We start from the raw sequence: 21,127 nt of genomic DNA, 5'->3' as shown, positions 1-21,127 counted from the left end.
AAACCTTCTTTCCGTGCAGGCGTTTTTCGTTTCGAAAAGTCGCCGGCGCGGTGCTTCTGCACATCACTCACACATTCAAATTCTTGTATACCATATGTTTTACTTATGTGTATGATATGATTTTAATTTGAGGTTAACTTTAAAGTGCAATCAGTGCAATCGAGACACAATTGACAATGTGTGTCAACGGATATATAGAAATAATGTGAGTGATTATTAAATTAAGTGTTATTCAAATAGTTAAAAATTCCGAAAACGAGCTGTGTGAAAAGTTGTAACAAGAAGAAAGATAAACCTACACAACACTATGACTATTACTTTTTGTTAACTTTTAATACACTTCATGCTACAGTTTACACATTTTTTTGTTTTTATAACGTTTTTTTAATAACTATAAGATGTTTGAAAATATAAACACTTATATTTCATATTGTATTTGTATAGAATATATTTTCCCGTGTTTACGTGTGTTAGATTGCGCAGAAGTCCGTCTGGTCTACTGCGGCGAAAACTTTTTTTGAAAGTAAACGCCTGACCATACATCAGCTGAGCGACTCAGCATTGCCGTACCCCCACTACCGAAGTTTTACCTCCTGTCTCTAGTCTTCTTGGGACTGACCCATAAGGAATAAATTATATTAATACAATAATTTTTAATTAAATAAGTTATTTTTATTAAGCTATTATTATCAGTACAATAGAAGACTGTTTTTCACATAAGTTTCAGAAGAAATTTTTAAAAAGTGTCAAAAAAATGATTTAAAAAGTTTCTTATATTTATGATTAGGTGCCTATACTAAAAATTTGTTAAAATTTAATTTCATAAGACAAAAAAATAACATTTTTAAAAATTTATTCTTTTGTATCATTAGACTTTTGGAAGAATCGTATTTCAATTGATATTAGGCAAAACTGAATCCTGTAAAATCAGTTTGTTGCACAATACAGCGGCTGAATGAGTAAATACTGAATTTCGATAATTTAAAAAATTGTGAAAAAATAGTAAAAATTATTTCCCCACGACGGGACAGGGCTTAAAATTTGCGTAAAGGGAAGTAGTTTTTTTGGAATCTTTTTGAAAAAATCGAAGGATATAAACAGATTTAAAAATTAAATTTTAATTTTGAAATTTTTAAAAATGCAGTAAAAAATTTTTGAAAAATTTTTTTTATAAAAGTTTTGAAAAATTCATGAAAAAACAAACAATTTTCATATAAGAAAGTTTAAAATTGATCCACATTTGTAGAAGTTATGAGCATTCAAAAAATTTTTTTTTTCAAAACGTAAAATTTTAAAAAATTCGTATCTTGTAAACGGCTGGGTAAAAAAATTTGAAAAAAATCATGAAGCTCTTTTTCAACTAGTACTAAAAGATAAAAAATGTTTGAAAAAGGTCTTAATTGAAATTTATCATAAACTATATTCTCTGGATTTTCTCCAAAACATATTGAAGTTGCAAACGCTATAGCATACAATCCGCAATCAGTTTCATTCGTCTGCTTCTGAACTGTATGGAACTTAACTTTCGGTTGCCAAGGATACAATTTATCTAAATACAACTTTTGCTGCGACTTTAATTTTCTGTCTTTATAATTTTCATTATTTAAAATATCATAAATATTAATTGTAGTTCTATCATAATAAGAAGTAATCCAGTGACCAATACACTGTAAAAAAGAGCGTCTTGGTTTAAGACGTTTACGTGGTCACATTGAAGACGTTTATAAGCGTCTTATTTGCCTTCTAAAATGCATGTATTTGAAGGTTATGTTTTTCATTTAAGACGCTCAAATAAGACGCTTATTTACATAAGACGTTTATAGACGTCTTACTTTTAGACGCCATTTTTTGCAGTGTAGTTTTCCCATCTAAGTTCCCAGAAAATAAAATTTGTATGTTTGACATATCTTTAAAAATTTCTTTTATACGATTAGGAAATTGAAAATACAAAACATCTTGATGATTGTAATTAAATTGCATATGCATTAAATTTCCAAATTGATTTATGTGATCAGATGATAAACATATACTAGAATATAAAATTTCGTCAATATTAAACTCACTTGTATCTTGTATATTTAATAAGAAACCTAAATCATCATTATCATTAGTCATTTCATCTTTACTAATATCACTAGTAATATCAACATAACTTAAGTTTTCCTTCTCAATATTACCATTATCCATATTTAAAATTCCAAATTCTTGGGATAATGTTTCATCTATATTAACAATTTTGTCTTCTTCTATGTCTAAAGAATTAAATATTTTCACAAACGATTCCATACCTTCATCAATAATGCTGTTACTGACTGTAACGCGGCATTTTATTTGCCGCGTACAAATTAATATTCCTTAAATAATAGACTTTAAATTATTATTTATTGGACTTTAAATTTTATTGATTCACGTCAAACTGAGAATCAACAATCATTTTCTCCTTCTGAGAAAACTTACTTTAAATTTTTCCACTACTGTAAAATTTAGTTTCTCTTAAAATATTGTTATTTAAACCTGAAAATTAGCGAACCGTCAGATCGCTGGTCAACACTATTGTTATTAAACATAAGAAGGTGATACTCGATTTATCATTTCATGTCCACTGTCATCGCGAGATCCGGATTTTCAATCTTCGGGATCACTGCCGAGAGATTGCTTCGTATTCCAACATGTAATGTTTTTACTTGTAATCATTACGGGTCATACGAAGTGACAAAAAGGCGAAAGTCCATCGACGAGGACATCAGCTGTCAAAACACTGGCTGCAGCCATCTTGCGAACCGGACGTCGTCGCGCAGTGCCCCTCGCGGAGACTAAACGAACTTTCATGAACTCTTTTTTGACGGTCGATAAATGACCTGAATTACTTACTGTCGCGCATCGATTACATACCGAAAATCTTTGTATCAAGTGCGCGTGAGACTCACCACGAAGCAGAGATGCGCGTCTGCTTCGGCGTCCCCGTCGGCCATTTAATTGATTCTCATTTTGACGTCGTTTAATGACAGGTCGCAGTAGACCGTTTTTGTAATAATTAAAATTTAAATTAAAATCAGTTGTGCCTACTTCCAAGAGATGAGCCGTGGAACCATGAGGGGACGTCGGCGTATCTCCGGTGAGTCTCTGAATAATTAAAAGTGTTATCTCTTGACGAACAATCGATTAAAAATTTAACATGTGTCAATTTCCTTTGTTTCGCGACATATCATCTGTGTAACTTCTGAACAGGTCCCGTCTGGACCTGTAATTTCTTGTGATTAAATCAAAAATTAAAAACGAACTTGTGATTTCTCTTACCCCGCGCTCTCCTTGAAAAGATTGAGCTAGCATAACATTAATTAAAATAATAGGTTTGAATATTTTTCCATAAAATATCTCTGGCGTCGGGCAATTAATTCAACAACAAAGTAACGTGTGTTTTTATTTAGTTTGTTGATTCGGAAGTAAATAAAAATAATTTCTTAAAATAAAATAACCTCATTCAGAGTAATAAAATTAATAGAAATTTCTCAAATATTAACAACAATAATAAGACACCCGTTATAAATGGCGACCAACGTAGCGCGCGCGAGAAAATCACAATAGATATTCGTGAAACAAAGTAAAATTTCTGAATCGTGAAAAATGTCAAATATTAAAACTAGGAATTGATATTTTGAAACTAAATAAATTATTAAATTAAATTAAGGGGTTATGCCACTCTAGGATTTTAAAAAAATCGATTTTTATTTTTTTGCATTAAATAGTCCCTTAGGGTATCAGAAATAACATATCGTAGTATTACGGCTAGGGAAAATCTCTAAGTAATTTATTTTCGTAGTTTCGTATTTTCGTAGCGGCGAGGTCCTTTTGTTAGCGCGCTACGGGAGGTGATCTTTGAAGGATCTAGAGCAGGTATAAGGCTACTTTTCTGTCTAAACTATAGTCTATTCTACACAATTTGGCTTCACAAACAGTATGCAAGCGTCTGTTTCAGTCAGTTAGGCATAGTCAAGCATGTGAAGAGCATATTAACTTTAAACTTTAAACGCGATTATCTGAAAACTACATTTTTCGAGTTGGCCGCACTAACAACTCGTACAATTTTCAACCGATTAAGTTCAAACTTCACAAACATCTTTGAAAATATATTTTTTAAGGCATCACGTAGGATTTTTTTTATTCTGTATTGTTCATTTGTTATTAACAATTTACTGACGATTTTTTGGTAGAATTTAGAAAGGTTAACTTTAGAAGTGCGCCATTTGACCATGGATCAATATATCGAAAAAATCCTACGTGTTGCTTTAGCTATTGTAATGTACAATAAATAAAAAATTATATACTCAAGATATTTCAAAATTTACGAGAACAGTTGGTGCGGCCACGGACCATATGCGCCACAGAGATGACGACGGAAAACCCCAACAGCGTCGCCATTTTTCATTAAATTATTATGAAAATTTATATTTTTAAACTTCAAAATATGTACAATAAACTCCTCATATTCCAATTTTAATTGACTTTATAAATTCTCTGCAAAAAATTCACAAAAAATGCCTATTTTTTCGGTTTCTAGAGTGGCATAACCCCTTAAATAAATCTAAATTAAATTGTAAAAAATATTTCTTTGTCAAATTCGAAAATTAAAAATTGTCTCTCAAGGACAAATCGAGTAAACAAAAACTAGTGCGTCACTATGCTGACAACATGGCCCCGTGTATAATATCAATTCTTGGTAAATTCACTGAATGATTACAAAATTGAGAATCACAGTTGAAAGAAAATTTATTCTTTCAATAAATAAAATTTCTGAAATAAATAAATTGATATTTGAATTAAAAATTGAACTTAAATAAGGATAAATAAATAAAAATAAAAATTATTTTTTTTATATAATATTATTGGTGACAATTTGATAAAATGACATTTATTTGTTTATTATGTTTTTCTATTATGATGAAATATTTTTTTGTCTGATTATTTTCTTGTGCAATGAAAAATTCCTTGAAAATTTTCCTTGATTGGTCCGACTGCTCTGCAGTGTTGTAACGAGTTTAGTATTGATTAGAAATTTTATTTTTGTAATTTTTCTTGAACTCAAAGTAATAAGAATTATTTTTTTATTGTTTATTGTAAATTAATATCACAGTGATGTAAAAATTTTGTTTTTACATCACATCAATGAAGTAATTGAAAATAATATTTTCTTAAATTGACTTGTAATAAAATTGGTCTAAGCTCTTTGGCAGAACGTCGCGAACCAAGTCCTATCCAAAAATCCCAATTTAATAATAACAATTTCGTAAATTAATTGATAAATAAATTTAAAAATGGATTCCCCACAAAATATTAGGTCAAATTTATTTGACAATTGGTCAATCGATCATTTAAAAACTGTTTTAGAATCGTTTAAGGTTAACTCACACGGAACCCTTGAAACACTTAGAGATCGTGCTTCGCGTTTGATGCGCTTTTCCTCCGGCGATAGATCGGTGGAGTGGCTTTCCTCAGATGAAATTCAATTTGAATTAAGCCCTGTAAACACTGGTTCTGATTAATTAGAACAAGTACACGAAATAATTAAAAATCCTCTTTCTCAAGGAAATGCAATAGGTTTTTCAACTACGGTTTTGAGTACCCAGAATTCGCTTTTTCCTACAATAACCACGACTAGTTCGATTCATTCTTTTGTGACAGTAGGGTCACCGTAGAAAATTCGGTTTCTTATTCACGAGTCTCTGAAACTCCAGGCCCATTAGGATATCCAATCAAGTAGCTCCACCTTTAGAATAACTCCATTTTTACAAACCGGGAATAATGACAGCGACTATTGAAAAACCAAAATTTGATTTTTCGTTGCCAAAATTGTATGAAAATTTGACCGCGAAAATAGATGGCGCTTCTAGCGACGTCTCCGTAACACAATCGGGTTTAGAGTTTTTGACACCTTTACACACTGACGTAATTAAACAACCGATTAACAATTTTTCACATGACAAGTCAGCCTTTCGAACCCCACTGACTACAAATCGATCGGTTGGGACTATTCCTAAAATCTCGACTGTTAACTGGTTCAATCCTGGCGAAACCTTTTGCCAGTATCCAGCCAGTTCGAAGCCTGGCCCAAATATGTCGCTAGATAGCCCCAGACAAGGGCCCGGTTTTAGCCAGCTTGTAGAGCGGGCTGAATCTAGTTCAAGCCTAATTGAACTAGAATCGAAATTTTCACATAAACCAAAGCCCAGCGACATCTCAACTACCGTTGATGTTGACTCGCCTGTAGACAATCGTGAAATAAAAGTAAATGACCCAGATAATTCTAACCTTTTTAGACCAATCAGCAGCCAGCGCGTAAATTACGCGACATTGAATTATAATCATGCACATTCGAATGAAAATCAATTACATAATAACCAGGTAGACTGCTCAGCTTCAAACCTCGCTCGTGAACGTATTGTGGCCCCATCTAGGAAGCCCCTAGATTCTATCGTTCGGAAATAAGGTATAAAATTTTCGGGAGATAGTAAGGTTAGCGTTGAGGAATTTCTTGAGCGTGTCGATGACGTCATGGAAATTTCCTCAGTCACCAGTGAAGAAGTCCTTCGCGCCGCGGTACTTTTGCTTGACGGAATCGCACTTCAATGGTACAGGCAAAATAAATTTAAATGGTCCTCTTGGGACCAATTTAAGGCTGCCTGTCGCGCTCGGTTCGGTGACGTAAATTATCAATGGCGACTTGAAGACCAAGTGGCCAACAGAATCCAAGGCCCGGGTGAATCCACCGCGAATTATCTCACCTGCATGAAAGGATTGTATTGTAAATTTAACCGTGCCGTTACGAGTTCGGAAATGTTGGATAGAATTTACATGAACATGTTGCCGAGATTAAAACAATGTATTAAACGTCGCGAATTTAATAATTTAGAAGAGTTGTCTCTCATTGCGTTTGACGTTGAACGTATGTACAGCTCACTCGCGGTTGAGGGAAAGCCTCAAAAACCGGAAGATTCGTTCTTCCCAGAATTTGCCTTTTCGGGTAAAGAAAATTCAGTAGCTTCGAATAATACTAAAGACTCAGACTCGTCAATCGATAAATTAGTAAACATGTTCAGCGCGATGACTGAACAAATTAATAAAATCTCGAGAGGAAACAAAAATTCCCCTTCAGAGTCAAATTGTAAGAAAAAAAATAACTCGTGTAAACCGAATCAATTAAATAACAAGTCTAAGTCTCACCAGGCAAGTAACGATAAAGTTAAACCTAAGCGTAAAGAATTTCAGGAAGCGGTTCAACAACCCCCGTGCTTTAATTGTCAAGCTAATGACCATTCGTGGAATAATTGTAAATTAACTTGGAAAAAATTCTGCCACATTTGCGGTAAACCGGAATTCACCAAATATGACTGTAATTCAGATTACTGTCAGGGAAACTAGTTGAGGAGAGCAGCGCTAGGGTCGATGCTTCTCCTTGTTCGTTACCTAGGACCCTGACTAACAAGAAATCGGACATGAATTTAACTCTTAACGTAGAATCAGCATTACCATCGCCCCATTCAAGTAATGTAGTAATTGAAAATAAAATAAATTCTTTAACAAATAAATCTGAAATGAAAATAAATGATGAAAATAGTGATTTTGGTAAGCCTCTGGTTGAGCCACCAGTAAATAAATCTGAATCAAGTTTAACCGATTCAGAAGTAACTTGTAAAATCTCAACTGACACAGTAAGTGTTCAGGAGAAAATTAAAAATAACTTAACTCTAGATTCAAACCCTATAATGGGCCCTGAATCTTATATTAACCTTGATAAACTGTGTGGAATCGGTTCTCAATCGAGACCAACTGTTGATTGGTGGTACTGAAGTACAGGCACTGGTTGACACTGGTTCGACTAGAACTTACTTGAATTCTATTGGTAGATCAATTGTTGAATCTAAAGGTAATAAAATAAATGAACTTGAATCGGGTCACGTAATGTTGGCCAATGGTACGATTGAAACAATCATTGGTGATGCAATATTGCCTGTCACTATCGCGGGCGTGACTCGCGATTTAACAATTAAAGTTATCCCAGAGTTAACTGATCAATGTGTTAGGGATAGATTTCTTAAAAAAATTTGGCGTAGTAATTGACACAAGTGTTCAACGGCTTTGGTTAGCGGAAGAACCGATTATTAGAATCGCGTTTTGTAAATCTAGCCGACCAATTAACCTTGAAGAATGTTCAGGCCTTATGACACTTTCTCTTAGTGAACAAGAGGAATTAGACTCGTTAATTAAAAGATTAGTACATCCTCTGCCAGATAAACTACCAGCCGTTACATTGGTTGAACACGTCATTAACACTGAGGATCATTTGCCGATCCGTCAGAAAAACCATCGAATGTCACCCAAAGTTTGCGAATTCTTAATCAAGAACTCTGGAAATCATGAACGGCAGGGACTAATTAAACCCTCTCATGGGGACTGGTGTAATCCAGTCTGCAAGGTAAAACAGCCGGACGGCACTTATCGGCAGTGTCTGGATGTTCGTAAATTGAATGACGTCACAGTAAAAGACGTTTATCCTATACCGTTCATGGCCGAAATTCTTGATAAGTTAAATTCTGCCCATTATATGTCGACTATAGATCTCAAACTAGCTTATCACCAGATCCCCCTTAGAGCGGAAAGTAAAGCAAAAACTGCCTTTGTTGTACCGGGGAAGGGGCTGACGCAATACACTAGAATGCCATTCGAGCTTTGTGGAGCACCAGCCACCTTCCAACGGTTAATGGATAAGGTGATAACTGACGATTTGAAGCCCAATGTATTCGCATACTTGGATGACATAATAATAGTCAATAAAAATTTTAAAGAACATTTAAAATGGCTTGAACTCGTAATCGATAAACTTGTAAAGGCTGGTTTCACAATCAGCCCCGAGAAAAGCAAATTTTGTGTTCCCGAAGTCAGATATCTTGGCTTCAAAGTTAATAAAAATGGGTTATCCATTGATGATGACAAACTTCGCCCAGTTCTGGAATATCCTCAACCTAAGAATGTTCGACAATTACGTCGTTTCATAGGCGCAACTTCGTGGTACCGTCGTTTCATCCACGATTTCGCAAAAATCTGCGAACCCTTAACTCGTCTTTTAAAGAAAGACCAGCCATTTAGTTGGACTAACGAGCAAGAAAATGCATTTTCTATTCTAAAGAAAGCCTTAACTTCTGCCCCGGTTTTGAGTTATCCTGATTTTAACCTTCCATTTAGCGTTCAAACTGACGCGAGTAATTGCGGATTGGGTGTTGTGTTAACTCAGACTCAGGATAATAAAGAGCGAGTAATCGCTTATGCCAGTCGAGTACTCTAAAGTGCCGAACGGAATTATTCCGTGACGGAGAGAGAGTGTTTGGCTGTCATTTGGGCAATAAGGAAGTTTCGATACTACTTGGAAGGTTATCACTTTAAAGTGATAACTGACCACAGTTGCCTTAAATGGTTGAACAACCTTCGTAACCCGACTGGCCGCTTAGCCCGCTGGTCTCTTGAATTATTAGAATACGACTATAAAATTTTACATAGAAAAGGGTCAATGCACCTTGTCCGGGATGCATTGTCCCGCATGTTCGAAGACGAGACTGAGGACAAAATCGCATTACTTCAATTAACCACCGATGACTGGTACGATAGACGTAAACAAGACGTAATTGACAATCCGCGTAAGTACCACAATTGGAAAGTGACTGACGACCGACTTTATTACTATCGTAGTAACCCGCTTTTGGAAGATCTCGTAGAAGATCTTTCAGCCTGGAAATTAGTAGTCCCTGAAGGAGACCGCTTAACCATCATGCGAGAAGCCCATGAGAATACTCAGGCTGGTCACTTAGGTGGCCAAAAGACCTACGATCGCGCATCAATCCGTTACTATTGGCCTGGCATGCTAAAAGATATAGAAAACTTTGTTCGCAAATGCATTGTCTGCCAATTAAATAAAACCGAACAAGCTAAACCGCGTGGCTTAATGACACAACGAGTTGTTCACGAACCATGGAGTGTGGTGGCCACTAATGTCGTGGGTCCTTTCCCCAGGAGTGCAAGAGGCTTCGAATACCTAATAGTATTCCAGGACCTCTTTACCAAATGGGTTGAGGTGGCCCCATTGAGAACAGCCAACGCCAATACAGTAATTAACACATTCCGTGAACTCGTGATCAACCGTTGGGGCACTCCTCAAGTGCTTCATAGTGACAGTGGTACGGAATATAACAATAACGCGATAAAAGAATTAACAAGGACGTATCACATTCACCACTCTTTTAACTCTTTATACCATCTACAAGCGAACCCCGTCGAGAGGACCAATAGGGTCCTCAAGACTATGATTCGATCGTTCATTAACGATAACCATCGAAACTGGGACATTTATATCGGCGATTTTCGTTTCGCGTATAACACGGCGCTTCATAGCACTAATCGAGTCACCCCTGCCTTCTTTAATTTTGGAAGGGAACCAGTCCATCGACGAGGACATCAGCTGTCAAAACACTGGCTGCAGCCATCTTGCGAACCGGACGTCGTCGCGCAGTGCCCCTCGCGGAGACTAAACGAACTTTCATGAACTCTTTTTTGACGGTCGATAAATGACCTGAATTACTTACTGTCGCGCATCGATTACATACCGAAAATCTTTGTATCAAGTGCGCGTGAGACTCACCACGAAGCAGAGATGCGCGTCTGCTTCGGCGTCCCCGTCGGCCATTTAATTGATTCTCATTTTGACGTCGTTTAATGACAGGTCGCAGTAGACCGTTTTTGTAATAATTAAAATTTAAATTAAAATCAGTTGTGCCTACTTCCAAGAGGTGAGCCGTGGGACCATGAGGGGACGTCGGCGTATCTTCGGTGAGTCTCTGAATAATTAAAAGTGTTATCTCCTGACGAACAATCGATTAAAAATTTAACATGTGTCAATTTCCTTTGTTTCGCGACATATCATCTGTGTAACTTCTGAACAGGTCCCGTCTGGACCTGTAATTTCTTGTGATTAAATCAAAAATTAAAAACGAACTTGTGATTTCTCTTACCCTGCGCTCCCCTTGAAAAGATTGAGCGAGCATAAAATTAATTAAAATAATAGGTTTGAATATTTTTCCATAAAATATCTCTGGCGTCGGGCAATTAATTCAACAACAAAGTAACGTGTGTTTTTATTTAGTTTGTTGATTCGGAAGTAAATAAAAATAATTTCTTAAAATAAAATAACCTCATTCAGAGTAATAAAATTAATAGAAATTTCTCAAATATTAACAACAATAATAAGACACCCGTTATATGACATAATCATTATTCTTATATTTGCTATTAAATTCTATATCACACAAAATATTTAAATTATTAGGAATACCAAAATAAATCGGTTTATGATCAGAAAAATATGTTTCATATGTTCCTGATATGTAATTTTGAATATTAGTAAAAATAACATCAATTTGTGTTCCAAAATCTGTTGTCACAATACCTTTAGGAAGCACAGATGTTAATTTATATCCTTTCATAAAAAGTTCTAAACATTTTGATCTATTTTCATTGTTTAGATCAATGTTAAAAACACCAATAATAACTATTAAAGAATTGAACGTTAGCGATAAGTTAATAGCATCCAATAAACTATCTTTAAAAAACTTAAAACTAATTGACGGTGATTTATAACCAGAAACTATAACAAAATTATCCAATTGTAAACAAACTAAATCAATTTGTCCTTTATAATTGCCATCATTTTTTTCAACAAACGATAAATGTTTTAATACTTAATAAGTAATACTTAATATGTTTAATAAGTAATACTTAATATGTTTTAATACTTATTTAAATCATTTTTCACAAAAACAACAATTCCTCTTAATTCAACATTTTCAGAATGTTTAGAACGAAATATTTCTTCAAAGCAAGGAATTTCAACTTTATCGTTTTCTTTTAATCGAGTTTCAGCAAAAATTAAAACATTTGCTCTTTGATACCACTGATCTATAACAATTTTATAAATATGTTTCTTTAAGGACCTACAATTTTGAAAAACAATAATTTTGCCATTAAAAGTTCTTAAATTGCTATAAGATAAATTAAGATATCTATCATTTCTTAATCTTTCCATTTCTACATGAACAGGATCATCGGTTCGTGTTTTTGTAGTCTGGTTAAAATTTCCTATTATATATAATCCTCGTAATTCTGTAGTACGACTAAGAGCGACATATAACATCGTTTTCGTTATTCTTTCATTTTTTCTTAAATCTAAACACACATTGGTATATGTTTGGCCTTTGGCTTTTATGAATCGTAATAGCCTCTGCTGGTACTATCGGAAATTGTTCTCTAATAACTTGATATCCTATCTTCTTAGAAATGTTTAAAACATTTTTTTGTCTCGAAATCGGTGTAAAATTATTATTAATATTATTTCTCTCTATATAATCTCTGTAAGTATTACGAGCATTTTTACCCATTCTATCAAAATTAAATTCTATCCATATTTTTGAGACATTTTTAGAATTTTCATCAAATTTTACCTCTCTTAAAATACCACACGCACCATTTACCAATCCATCTTGAATATCAATGTTATTAGTAAGCATGTATTTAATTCCTACCTTAAAAATAATCTCATTTGGTAATCCACCTAATTCAGAAAGTGATTTTTTTTTCAATGACTCCAATCGTTTACGTTTTTCATTTTCTATAATATCTGCTAATATATAATCATTAGCTTCAGAAACAAATTCATCTCCTTCATGATTATTAATTCCCATTAAATTATAATCATTAACTAATCTATTAGAAGCAAATAATCTAATAGCATCAATAGGTACTTCACATTCTTTGACGCATCTATTTCTAATAAGATTAACATCATCATTATCCATACCTTTATTTGCTAAATTATTTAATGCTTTAATTAACTGTTTTTCATTTTTTTGCCCCATAACTTCATCCAATTCATAAAATTCGAACATATTCCTCACGCTAAAAGATAAATTACTTATAGCTGTCACTCTTGGATTTTTAAACACTAAAACATCTTGCACAGGAGGTAATTGATGCAAATCACTTACCACTAATACAGAGACTCCACCAAAAGCTTGATTAGCTTTCAATTTAGTAGTCGCTACATTAATAACTGAATTACTAAACCACAATGTTTCGCAACAAGTACATATATTATTAGGCGTATCTCCTCGTTTTTTAATAAACTCTAACATTGCTTTAGATCTATTATCGTCTTTAGTTTTTAAAGTTCTTACAAAATTTTCCCTAAATCGATAAAATTCACTCAATCTTGCCCGACGTTTACCAACTTTATTCTTTTCTCTTTCTATTTTTTTAAATGAACTGTTCTCCCGCTTCACTCTTTTAGCTTCCCTCTGATTTAACTTTTCTACTTTCTTGTAATTAATATCTATACGTTTTAATCTTATTACCAACCTCTTATTAAAATTTTCTTTCTGTTTAAATTCTAAATTTTCACGCTTTACTCTTTTTCTCTTCTTTTGTTGTTCTCTTTCCCTTTCTTTAAATTCTAAATTTTCACGCTTTACTCCTTTTCTCTCCTTTTGTTGTTCTCTTTCTCTTTCTTTAAATTCTAAATTTTTGCGCTTTAATCTTTTCCTTTCTCTTTCTTGCTCTTTTTCCCTTTCTTTAAATCCAATATTTACACGCTTTATTCTTTTTCCCTCTTTCTGGTGTTCTTTTTCCTTTCCTCTATATTCTAAATCTTCTCGCTTTAATCTTTTCCTTTCTTTTTCTTTTTCTTTCACTTGTTTCTGAATTTTTCCGTTTTAATTTTTTCCTTTGTCTTTCTTGTAATTTTTCAGCTTCTCTAAAATCAAAATCTTCTCGCTGTTTCTTCATCCATTTCTTTTTTCTATATTTTTCTTTCTTTATATTAAACGTAACTTTTTTCACACATTTCAAGTTTTCAAATATATATATATATATATATATATATATTCAGCATTTCTATCCACAAGTAATACTTCATTACATACATCATCTTCATTATCACTAGCATTGCTATTTGTATCAGATTCTACTTCATAACATATTATAACATAATACATATATATATTTTTTCAAAATAGATAATAATCTATTTTTTTCGAAAAAGAACATTCTCCTACTTTTTCCTCATCGTTAAAACTATTGCATCTATTTTCATCCTTCTTAAAACATTTATTTACTTCATCCCTAATTACGCGTTTTACATTTGAATTATGCAAGTCAATTTTGTTTTTTATACCTATACTAACACTATCATTATTTATTACTTTGCAATCTCTTTTAAGTCTTAGTTTTTCTTTCTTTTCTCCAGCCACCTGCTCTCTAGACTTTTTTTTAACCTAGGCATTTTTAAATATGCAAAAAAATTAAAATATCAATCGCTGATAAGTATAGTAAAGACACAAATAAATTAATATTTACAAATTGCAATTATAATTTACAAAATATTTAGAAAAATAATGCAAATAAATTTTATTAAATTACTCACCAAATATTGACTAATTTCCAATCAAAATAAACTGACTTCTATTTAATAATTCTTCAATTTGTCAGTAAGTATTATTTATTTTATCTGCAAAAAAAATTAATTTCACTTTAAATTTAAATAAAACTTATATACTACTTTATAACAAAGTAAGAATTTCTGAAACGTGCCACACAAAACTTGAAAATTTGTGTTTTTCTTAAATACCTATTAATTTTCCTGTAATATTTGATATGAAAACGGCATAATTTTTGTCTTTAATTCAAATTTTAAATGAAAATCATTTTGTTTAAAGATATTGAATTTTAAAAAACAAAAAATTGTCCATTTATAAAAATCTATAAAAAAATCACATTACCCATGAAATTGAGGTGTTAAAAAAAATTCTAATTATTCTTTAAACCTTTCTGAATACTATTCCGAAGAGGAAAAATGGCAAACACTGAAAAGTAACTAAAATAATTATTTTTTGATATTGCATGTGAAATAGTTCCTAGATAGTTTTATTTTGAATTATAAACTGGACATGCCCTTCCGTACATAAATTCTCTTAACCTAATATCTAATTGAATAGAGTAGAGGGGGGTAATGTAGTGCACTGGCTTTACTGACTAAACAAATGAATTGAATTACTTGCCGTTGGTATAATAGGGTTAAGGTATCAAATAATAGTAATGTATATCATTTTGGCTTTATTGTGCTTCTTCTAAAAGAAGTTGTGGCGTCACTTCAAAAACACTAGATTTCGAAACCATATTTCCGTTTTTTTAGTGACTTGAAAAAAAATGTGAGGCTCGTTAAAAAAGTATCAGGAAAGTGATTTTTCCATGTAAAATTTACTTCTGAACACAAATTTAGTATTGCTTTGATGTTTAATTTTGTTTTTATTGAGATATTGAAGTCAACGTGAAAAAAGTGCTTGGGGGCATTGTAGTGCACGGGGTTGGGGACAATGTAGTGCAATTGTACAGAGTACCGTAAATATGTATTATTTAACCATGTTTGCTTTTTGCAAATTTTTGCAGTTTTCTTTCAGTTTTATCTAACACAGGACCAAAGAAATCTCTATAGTTTATAGTGCTATCCACGAGATGAGATGATACCATGCAAAGTCTCGATCTCGTCTCGGTTTTTACATGCAAAGTCTCGTCTTGTGGGCATCACTACTAGTTTATAGTTTTTTAAGTTTCTTATGTTCCTAATGTTATATCTAATAAAATAAAATCGTTTATGATATATTCTCTGCTTTTTATTCCACTAAGAAAGTGGTGCACTACATTGCCCCACAAATTTTAGAATGTCGAAAAAAAGTGCTTTCAGTTTTTTGGATATAGAAAAGCTCCATCTACATCTACAAAAAAATAATGTACACCATAAATGTAGCTAGAAGCATTGTCTTTCCAACGAGTTCTTAATGATCAAAATTGGTTGAAAATTGCGACCACAGGAGTCTCCGAAAGAAAAGTGCACTACATTACCCCCTTCTACTCTACTTTCAAATTGTTAATACAATTTTAAAGTATGAGATCACTTAAAAACTAGATTAACTACTAATTATCTTCCAATAGTATATTCCGTATAATAGTTAATACAGAAACGTGCATGCTCCGAGAGCAACAGACTGTCGCAGAACATATCTCTATTACGTGAGAATAACTTCATACACAGTATCAAAAAATTTGGTGCCATTTGTTTCGATTCGTAATATTATTCAGAAAGGTGTAAAGAATAAGAATTTTTTCAACTTGAAATTTTATGGCTACGGTTTTTTATACGTTTCTTAATAAACAATTTTTTTGTTTACTAAAATTAAATATCTTTAAACACAATAATTTTTATTTGCAAACTTAGATTCAAGACAAAAATTCTGCCGTTTGGAGTTTCAAGTTTTAAGGGGGGAACCTTTATTGCGTCAAAAAAATCGACTTTCTGGAAAAAATTTTAATTGATTCTACAACTATTCAAGAATATACCCATCAAATTTTAAGTCGATTTCTGTATTATTGAAGAAGTTAAAGAAATTTTTAATTTTTTTTTCATGCGTCGTCTGGTGAAATGTTTACTAGAGTCCAGAATTTTTTCTGTTTTAGCATTCAATCTGCCTTTTTCTTTCATTCAGAGTATCACTGTCAGTATAATTTGTAATTTCTATGTGGCAACCCTTCTTTCATTTGTTTGACATTCGAGTCACTTTATTTAAAAAAAACTTCAAACGCATTTTTCACGAAACACCATTTTTTAATTTTGTGAACACGATTGAGAACGCCCTTTTGAACCAATCGGGCTTTATGATACATCATTTAAAAGATAATTAAATAATCTTCAATATGACATTTAGTGTTTCCTAAAAAAAAATTTTTCATATTTTTTTGGAATTTTAAAGTCAATTTTTATGCACGAAAAATCACTTTTAACTTAAAAGTGGGTAAAAAAAATCAATTCTCGAAATTTTTTTCAAAAAATCGAAATGTCATATAGAAGGTATTATCCTAAAGTTTAAAAAAACGTTGGTTTCTTTGTTTTATAAAAAAATTCAGAGCGCTAGAATGTTCACAGATAAAATGAGGTGCCATGGACGCGGTGTATATTTTCATACTAAAAATATTTTGTTTTTTCTCGAAAAATTTTTTTAGACTCTCAAGACATGTATTAAAGTACCCTATAAATTACAAATTGTTTGAAGTTATTTTACCCGAGAAAAAAGATCCCAAAAATGACGCATTTTTCGATCATCTAAAGGAGGTTCCCCCCTTAAGTGTCACACTTCAAAAATTCTTACTCGACACACACAGAACAATTTTCACATTTAACAAATCTTATTTCTATCAAAAGTTTCACAGGGATGCTCGCCACAGAACCTCTTCTCTTAAAAAGAAGAAGAAAATCAATTTTTGTAATAGCCAGAGATGAGTACACACTTTTTTGACTAAATTTTTAAAAATGTCGAGTTTTTTACTAAAAAAAAATACAAAAATCCAATCAAGTACGCTATATTTTTTCTGAAATCTACACATAAAAATGCATAAAGTAAGCAAAACTGCAGTCTACTATGCCAAGAATTATGAAAACCAAGAGGTGGTATACACTTTTTTCCTAAATTGAAAAAATTTCTAGTTTTTCGCTATCAAAAACATAAATATCAACTCTAATCATTTTACATATATATATAGCATATGTCAAATAATTAACAAAAAAATTTTTTAAAAATTTAGTTTTTCGCTGAAAACACCATAAAGAATAATTCTAATCATGTCTGCAATATTTTTCCTGTAATCTGAGCGTGAAAATACATAAATACACTGTAAAAATAAAAATATATTACAGTGTAAAACTGTAAAATTACATTTAGAAAGTGTGATTTGACTGGTTTCATTGTGTTAATAATACAAACCTTGAGATTAACATTACAGTCGAAAATGTAACTTTACATGTTCAAGTATTCCATACTAGAGGAGATTAAGTGCAGATGTTACAATTTTTATAAAATCAGTTACAGTGATTACAGTTTAACTACAATTTATTTGATGAAACAATTAAATCAAAGGTATATATTATCTAGTTTTAAAAGGCCATAATTGATTTAGCTCTATATCTGTTATTTAATTAACTAGAAGTTTTTGAATGACAGCGTGTAAATTAAAACAACTGCGCAAAGTGAATGTCGATTTCTTATAACAATTTTTATTAATTATTCATAATTTTTGGCTCAACGTAAATAGTACGTAAGATTTTTTCATAAAAAATAAGTGATTACATTTTTAAAAAATATTTTAAATTTCAAACGAATCTGCTGAATTTTAGAATAAATATCCATTCTTATCCTCACCTGTAACAATTGCACAACAGGTACATTTTTTACAATAAATCACTTTATTAAAAAAGTATACACTAAATGTGAACAACCAAGGCAGTTTTTTATTTAAAGCTTAATCCTCATAGAATTAATAATGAAAAATATACTATCTTAAGTAGAGGTGTGTAAAAAGCTCGAAACTCGAAGCTCAATCGAGCTTTTCATTTTTCGAGCCAAGCCGAGCTGTGTAAAAAGCTCGAATAGTTTCGAGTACTCGAATTTTTTCGAGCTCTTGAGTAAATTAGAATTCTAGAGAAAATTCATATAATTTTCGAATATATTATAATTAGAAAATAGAAATACACTTTGAAATTGAAGATTTCTTTACTTTATTGATTCAGTAATTCGAATAAATTCGAAATTTTCTACTTCTTAATAGTTTTTTTAGTAAGTTAAAAGCTCGAAAAATTCGAGTTCTCGAATATTTCGAGTACTTCATTTCATTCGAGTACTCGAGTGACTTCGAGTACTCAAAAAATTCAAGCACTCGAATTCATAGCATAGCTCGGCTCGACCTTTCGAGTTTTTTGCACATCTCTAATCTTAAGTATAAAGGTTTATTAATTATTTAAAAAATATTAAGCAGAGAAATATTTACTTTTTGTCTCTAAAAACCAATGTGTCTATTTTTCACTTGTAAAACTTGCATATAATTTTTAAACATATTGCAGCAAATTCGTACATAACAAAATAAACATTTTTCCCTTTGAAAGCCCATCTCTATAATTAACTGTTTCTGAGATATTCCATTTGTAACAACTTCACAGCATAACAATCGCATCTAGTCTCCTCTAAATAATTAGAAAGTTGTATAAAATGAAAAGTACATAAGTCATTGTCAAGTTTGATGATTGGTGCATAAACTTGTGCACGGTAAATGTAACATATAATCGTAATCATAGTTTAAATTTTTTCTATCGTGCAGTTTTACAGTAGCTACAAATTTTACATTTTCAAAGTGCGACGTCACTAACTAACTTACTAACAAATTTAGTTACTTATTAATTAACTTACTTAAAACTGTACAAACATCGACCTTTTTCCTCACCATCCCATCTTTCCTGCCATCTTTCTATGAGCCTGTGCCTCGCTTCTTTGCAGATCAGGTCCTTGCTTGGTCTTATTTCCTCATCCAAGGAACTTCTTTCTTTAGAAAGGAGAAACATTTCTTCCCTTTCCCTCGCCAAAAGATCTGCTGGCGGGACACTTGCAAGGACCTGCACAGCACTCGTAGATAGCGTCTTATATGCAGAGATGATACGCGTTGTTATCGATCTCTCCGTCGACAGTATCTTTTCACAGATGGTCACACATCTTTTACTCCTCAGGGATGGGGCCCACGCTGGTGCTGCGTAGAGCATTTTAGCATGGGCGACACTCGCCACCAGTCTCCGTTTTTGTTCACGGGGTCCGCCTACATTTGGCATTAACCGTGAAAGATTAGCCGCACACTCGATCGCCTTATTTGACGCCGTAGCCATGTGGTGGTGGAAGTTTAACCTTCCATCCAACTCCACACCAAGGTATTTAATTTGTTTACTCCACTTGACCTCGAATCCGTCTAACACGATTCGTGGGAGCTCATAACCACGTCTGTCTGTGACCAGCAGTGCCTCGGTCTTTTCCAGGACCATTTCAAGACCTCTGGTATCCAGCTAGCTTTTTGCTAGTCGCAGACATTCGTTCACCAATGTCCCAAGAGCCTCCTCACTTTCGGCAGTGCACACGAACAACGCGTCGTCCGCAAAGCTGATGATCACCGCACCTTCGGGTAGATCCATTCGCAGAAAATCATCGTAAGATACATTCCATACAAATGAACCCAATTATTATTATTATTATTTTTTTTTATTTTTTTTTTGTAGTCGGAAGTGGAAAATCTGCGAATTCAGATACCTGAGAAATGATTTCCAGGTTATGTGGGGATGACCGCTCCTGTTTTGGTCGACCCACTAAAAACCACTCCCGTTTTGTTTTGGGACACTTGATCCACATGCGGTACTACCGTCAGGCCTTGAACTTCGCAAGTGGTTGTCCCCCTGTCCTACTCCTTAACGTGCCTTTAATCCGTCCATACAATGTGGGAGCGAGGGTGGGAGGAAAAACTAGTTGCTTTCCTCCCCCCACGCTCCCACACCGATGAGCACTGGATTCCTCCGGTCAACCTCGTCTTCCGTCTCTATCTTTTTCCCCCATTATTTTAATAATGAAAGTTTCAATATGCCTCCAGAAGTCCACGTTTTGAACCATGGTAGACACCATGTTATCGACGTTGATTTCAGAGCCAACTGCCGTAAACATAGCCATTCTTTCATGGTTCCAATGCCCACAATGAAAGAGAGTATGCTCCGCGTCATCTACTGCAGCGCCACAGTAGGCGCATTTTGCTTCTCTCTTAATCTTGAACCTATGAAGGTACTGTCGGAAACATCCGTGACCTGACAACACTTGGTTCAGGTAGTAGCCAACTTCTCCGTGCTTTCTGTCGAGCAAAGTGGCGAGGTTGGGGATCAGGCGGTATGTCCACCTTCCTTTAGGATCCTCATCCCATCTCTCTTGCCATCTTTCAACGAGTCTACATCTCGCTTCTTTTCGGATAACCGCTTTGAGGAGATTTCTACTCTGTTGTTCTTGCGAGGAAGCTCGATGTTTATTGAGTTGGAAGACTTCCTGTCTTTCCCTCGCCAGTAAATCTACTGGCGGAAGGCTCGCAAGAACCAAAGCAGCGCTCGTTGAAACTGTTCTGTAGGCTGAAACTACTC

At 33.3% G+C, this 21,127-nt stretch overlaps 1 protein-coding gene across 1 annotated transcript; it reads right to left on the bottom strand.

The window, feature by feature from the left end:
• Positions 1-11,827: 11,827 nt before the first annotated feature.
• Positions 11,828-20,360, bottom strand: LOC122506789. Its single transcript, XM_043619106.1, has 3 exons — positions 20,262-20,360; positions 12,563-13,790; positions 11,828-11,997 (listed from the first exon to the last, which is right to left on the bottom strand). Exons 1-3 carry the CDS (start codon positions 20,358-20,360, stop codon positions 11,828-11,830), a joined length of 1,497 nt encoding a protein of 498 aa, XP_043475041.1.
• Positions 20,361-21,127: the final 767 nt, after the last annotated feature.

Source organism: Leptopilina heterotoma, unplaced genomic scaffold, assembly GCF_015476425.1.
Source record: "Leptopilina heterotoma isolate Lh14 unplaced genomic scaffold, ASM1547642v1 Lhet_430, whole genome shotgun sequence".
NCBI classification, from domain to species: domain Eukaryota; kingdom Metazoa; phylum Arthropoda; class Insecta; order Hymenoptera; family Figitidae; genus Leptopilina; species Leptopilina heterotoma.
This window is presented reverse-complemented; position numbering and strand designations above follow the sequence as displayed.

Coding starts and splice junctions, on each gene's coding strand:
- LOC122506789 (XM_043619106.1), bottom strand. CDS start 20,360: ATGTGGATCAAGTGTCCCAAAACAAAACGGGAGTGGTTTTTAGTGGGT. Junction 13,791..20,261: donor ACCTGGAAATCATTTCTCAG/GTATCTGAATTC, acceptor GGAAAAATTCAG/AAACAAGTGAAAGAAAAAGA. Junction 11,998..12,562: donor TCAAGATGGATTGGTAAATG/GTGCGTGTGGTA, acceptor AAATTGTTATAG/ATCAGTGGTATCAAAGAGCA.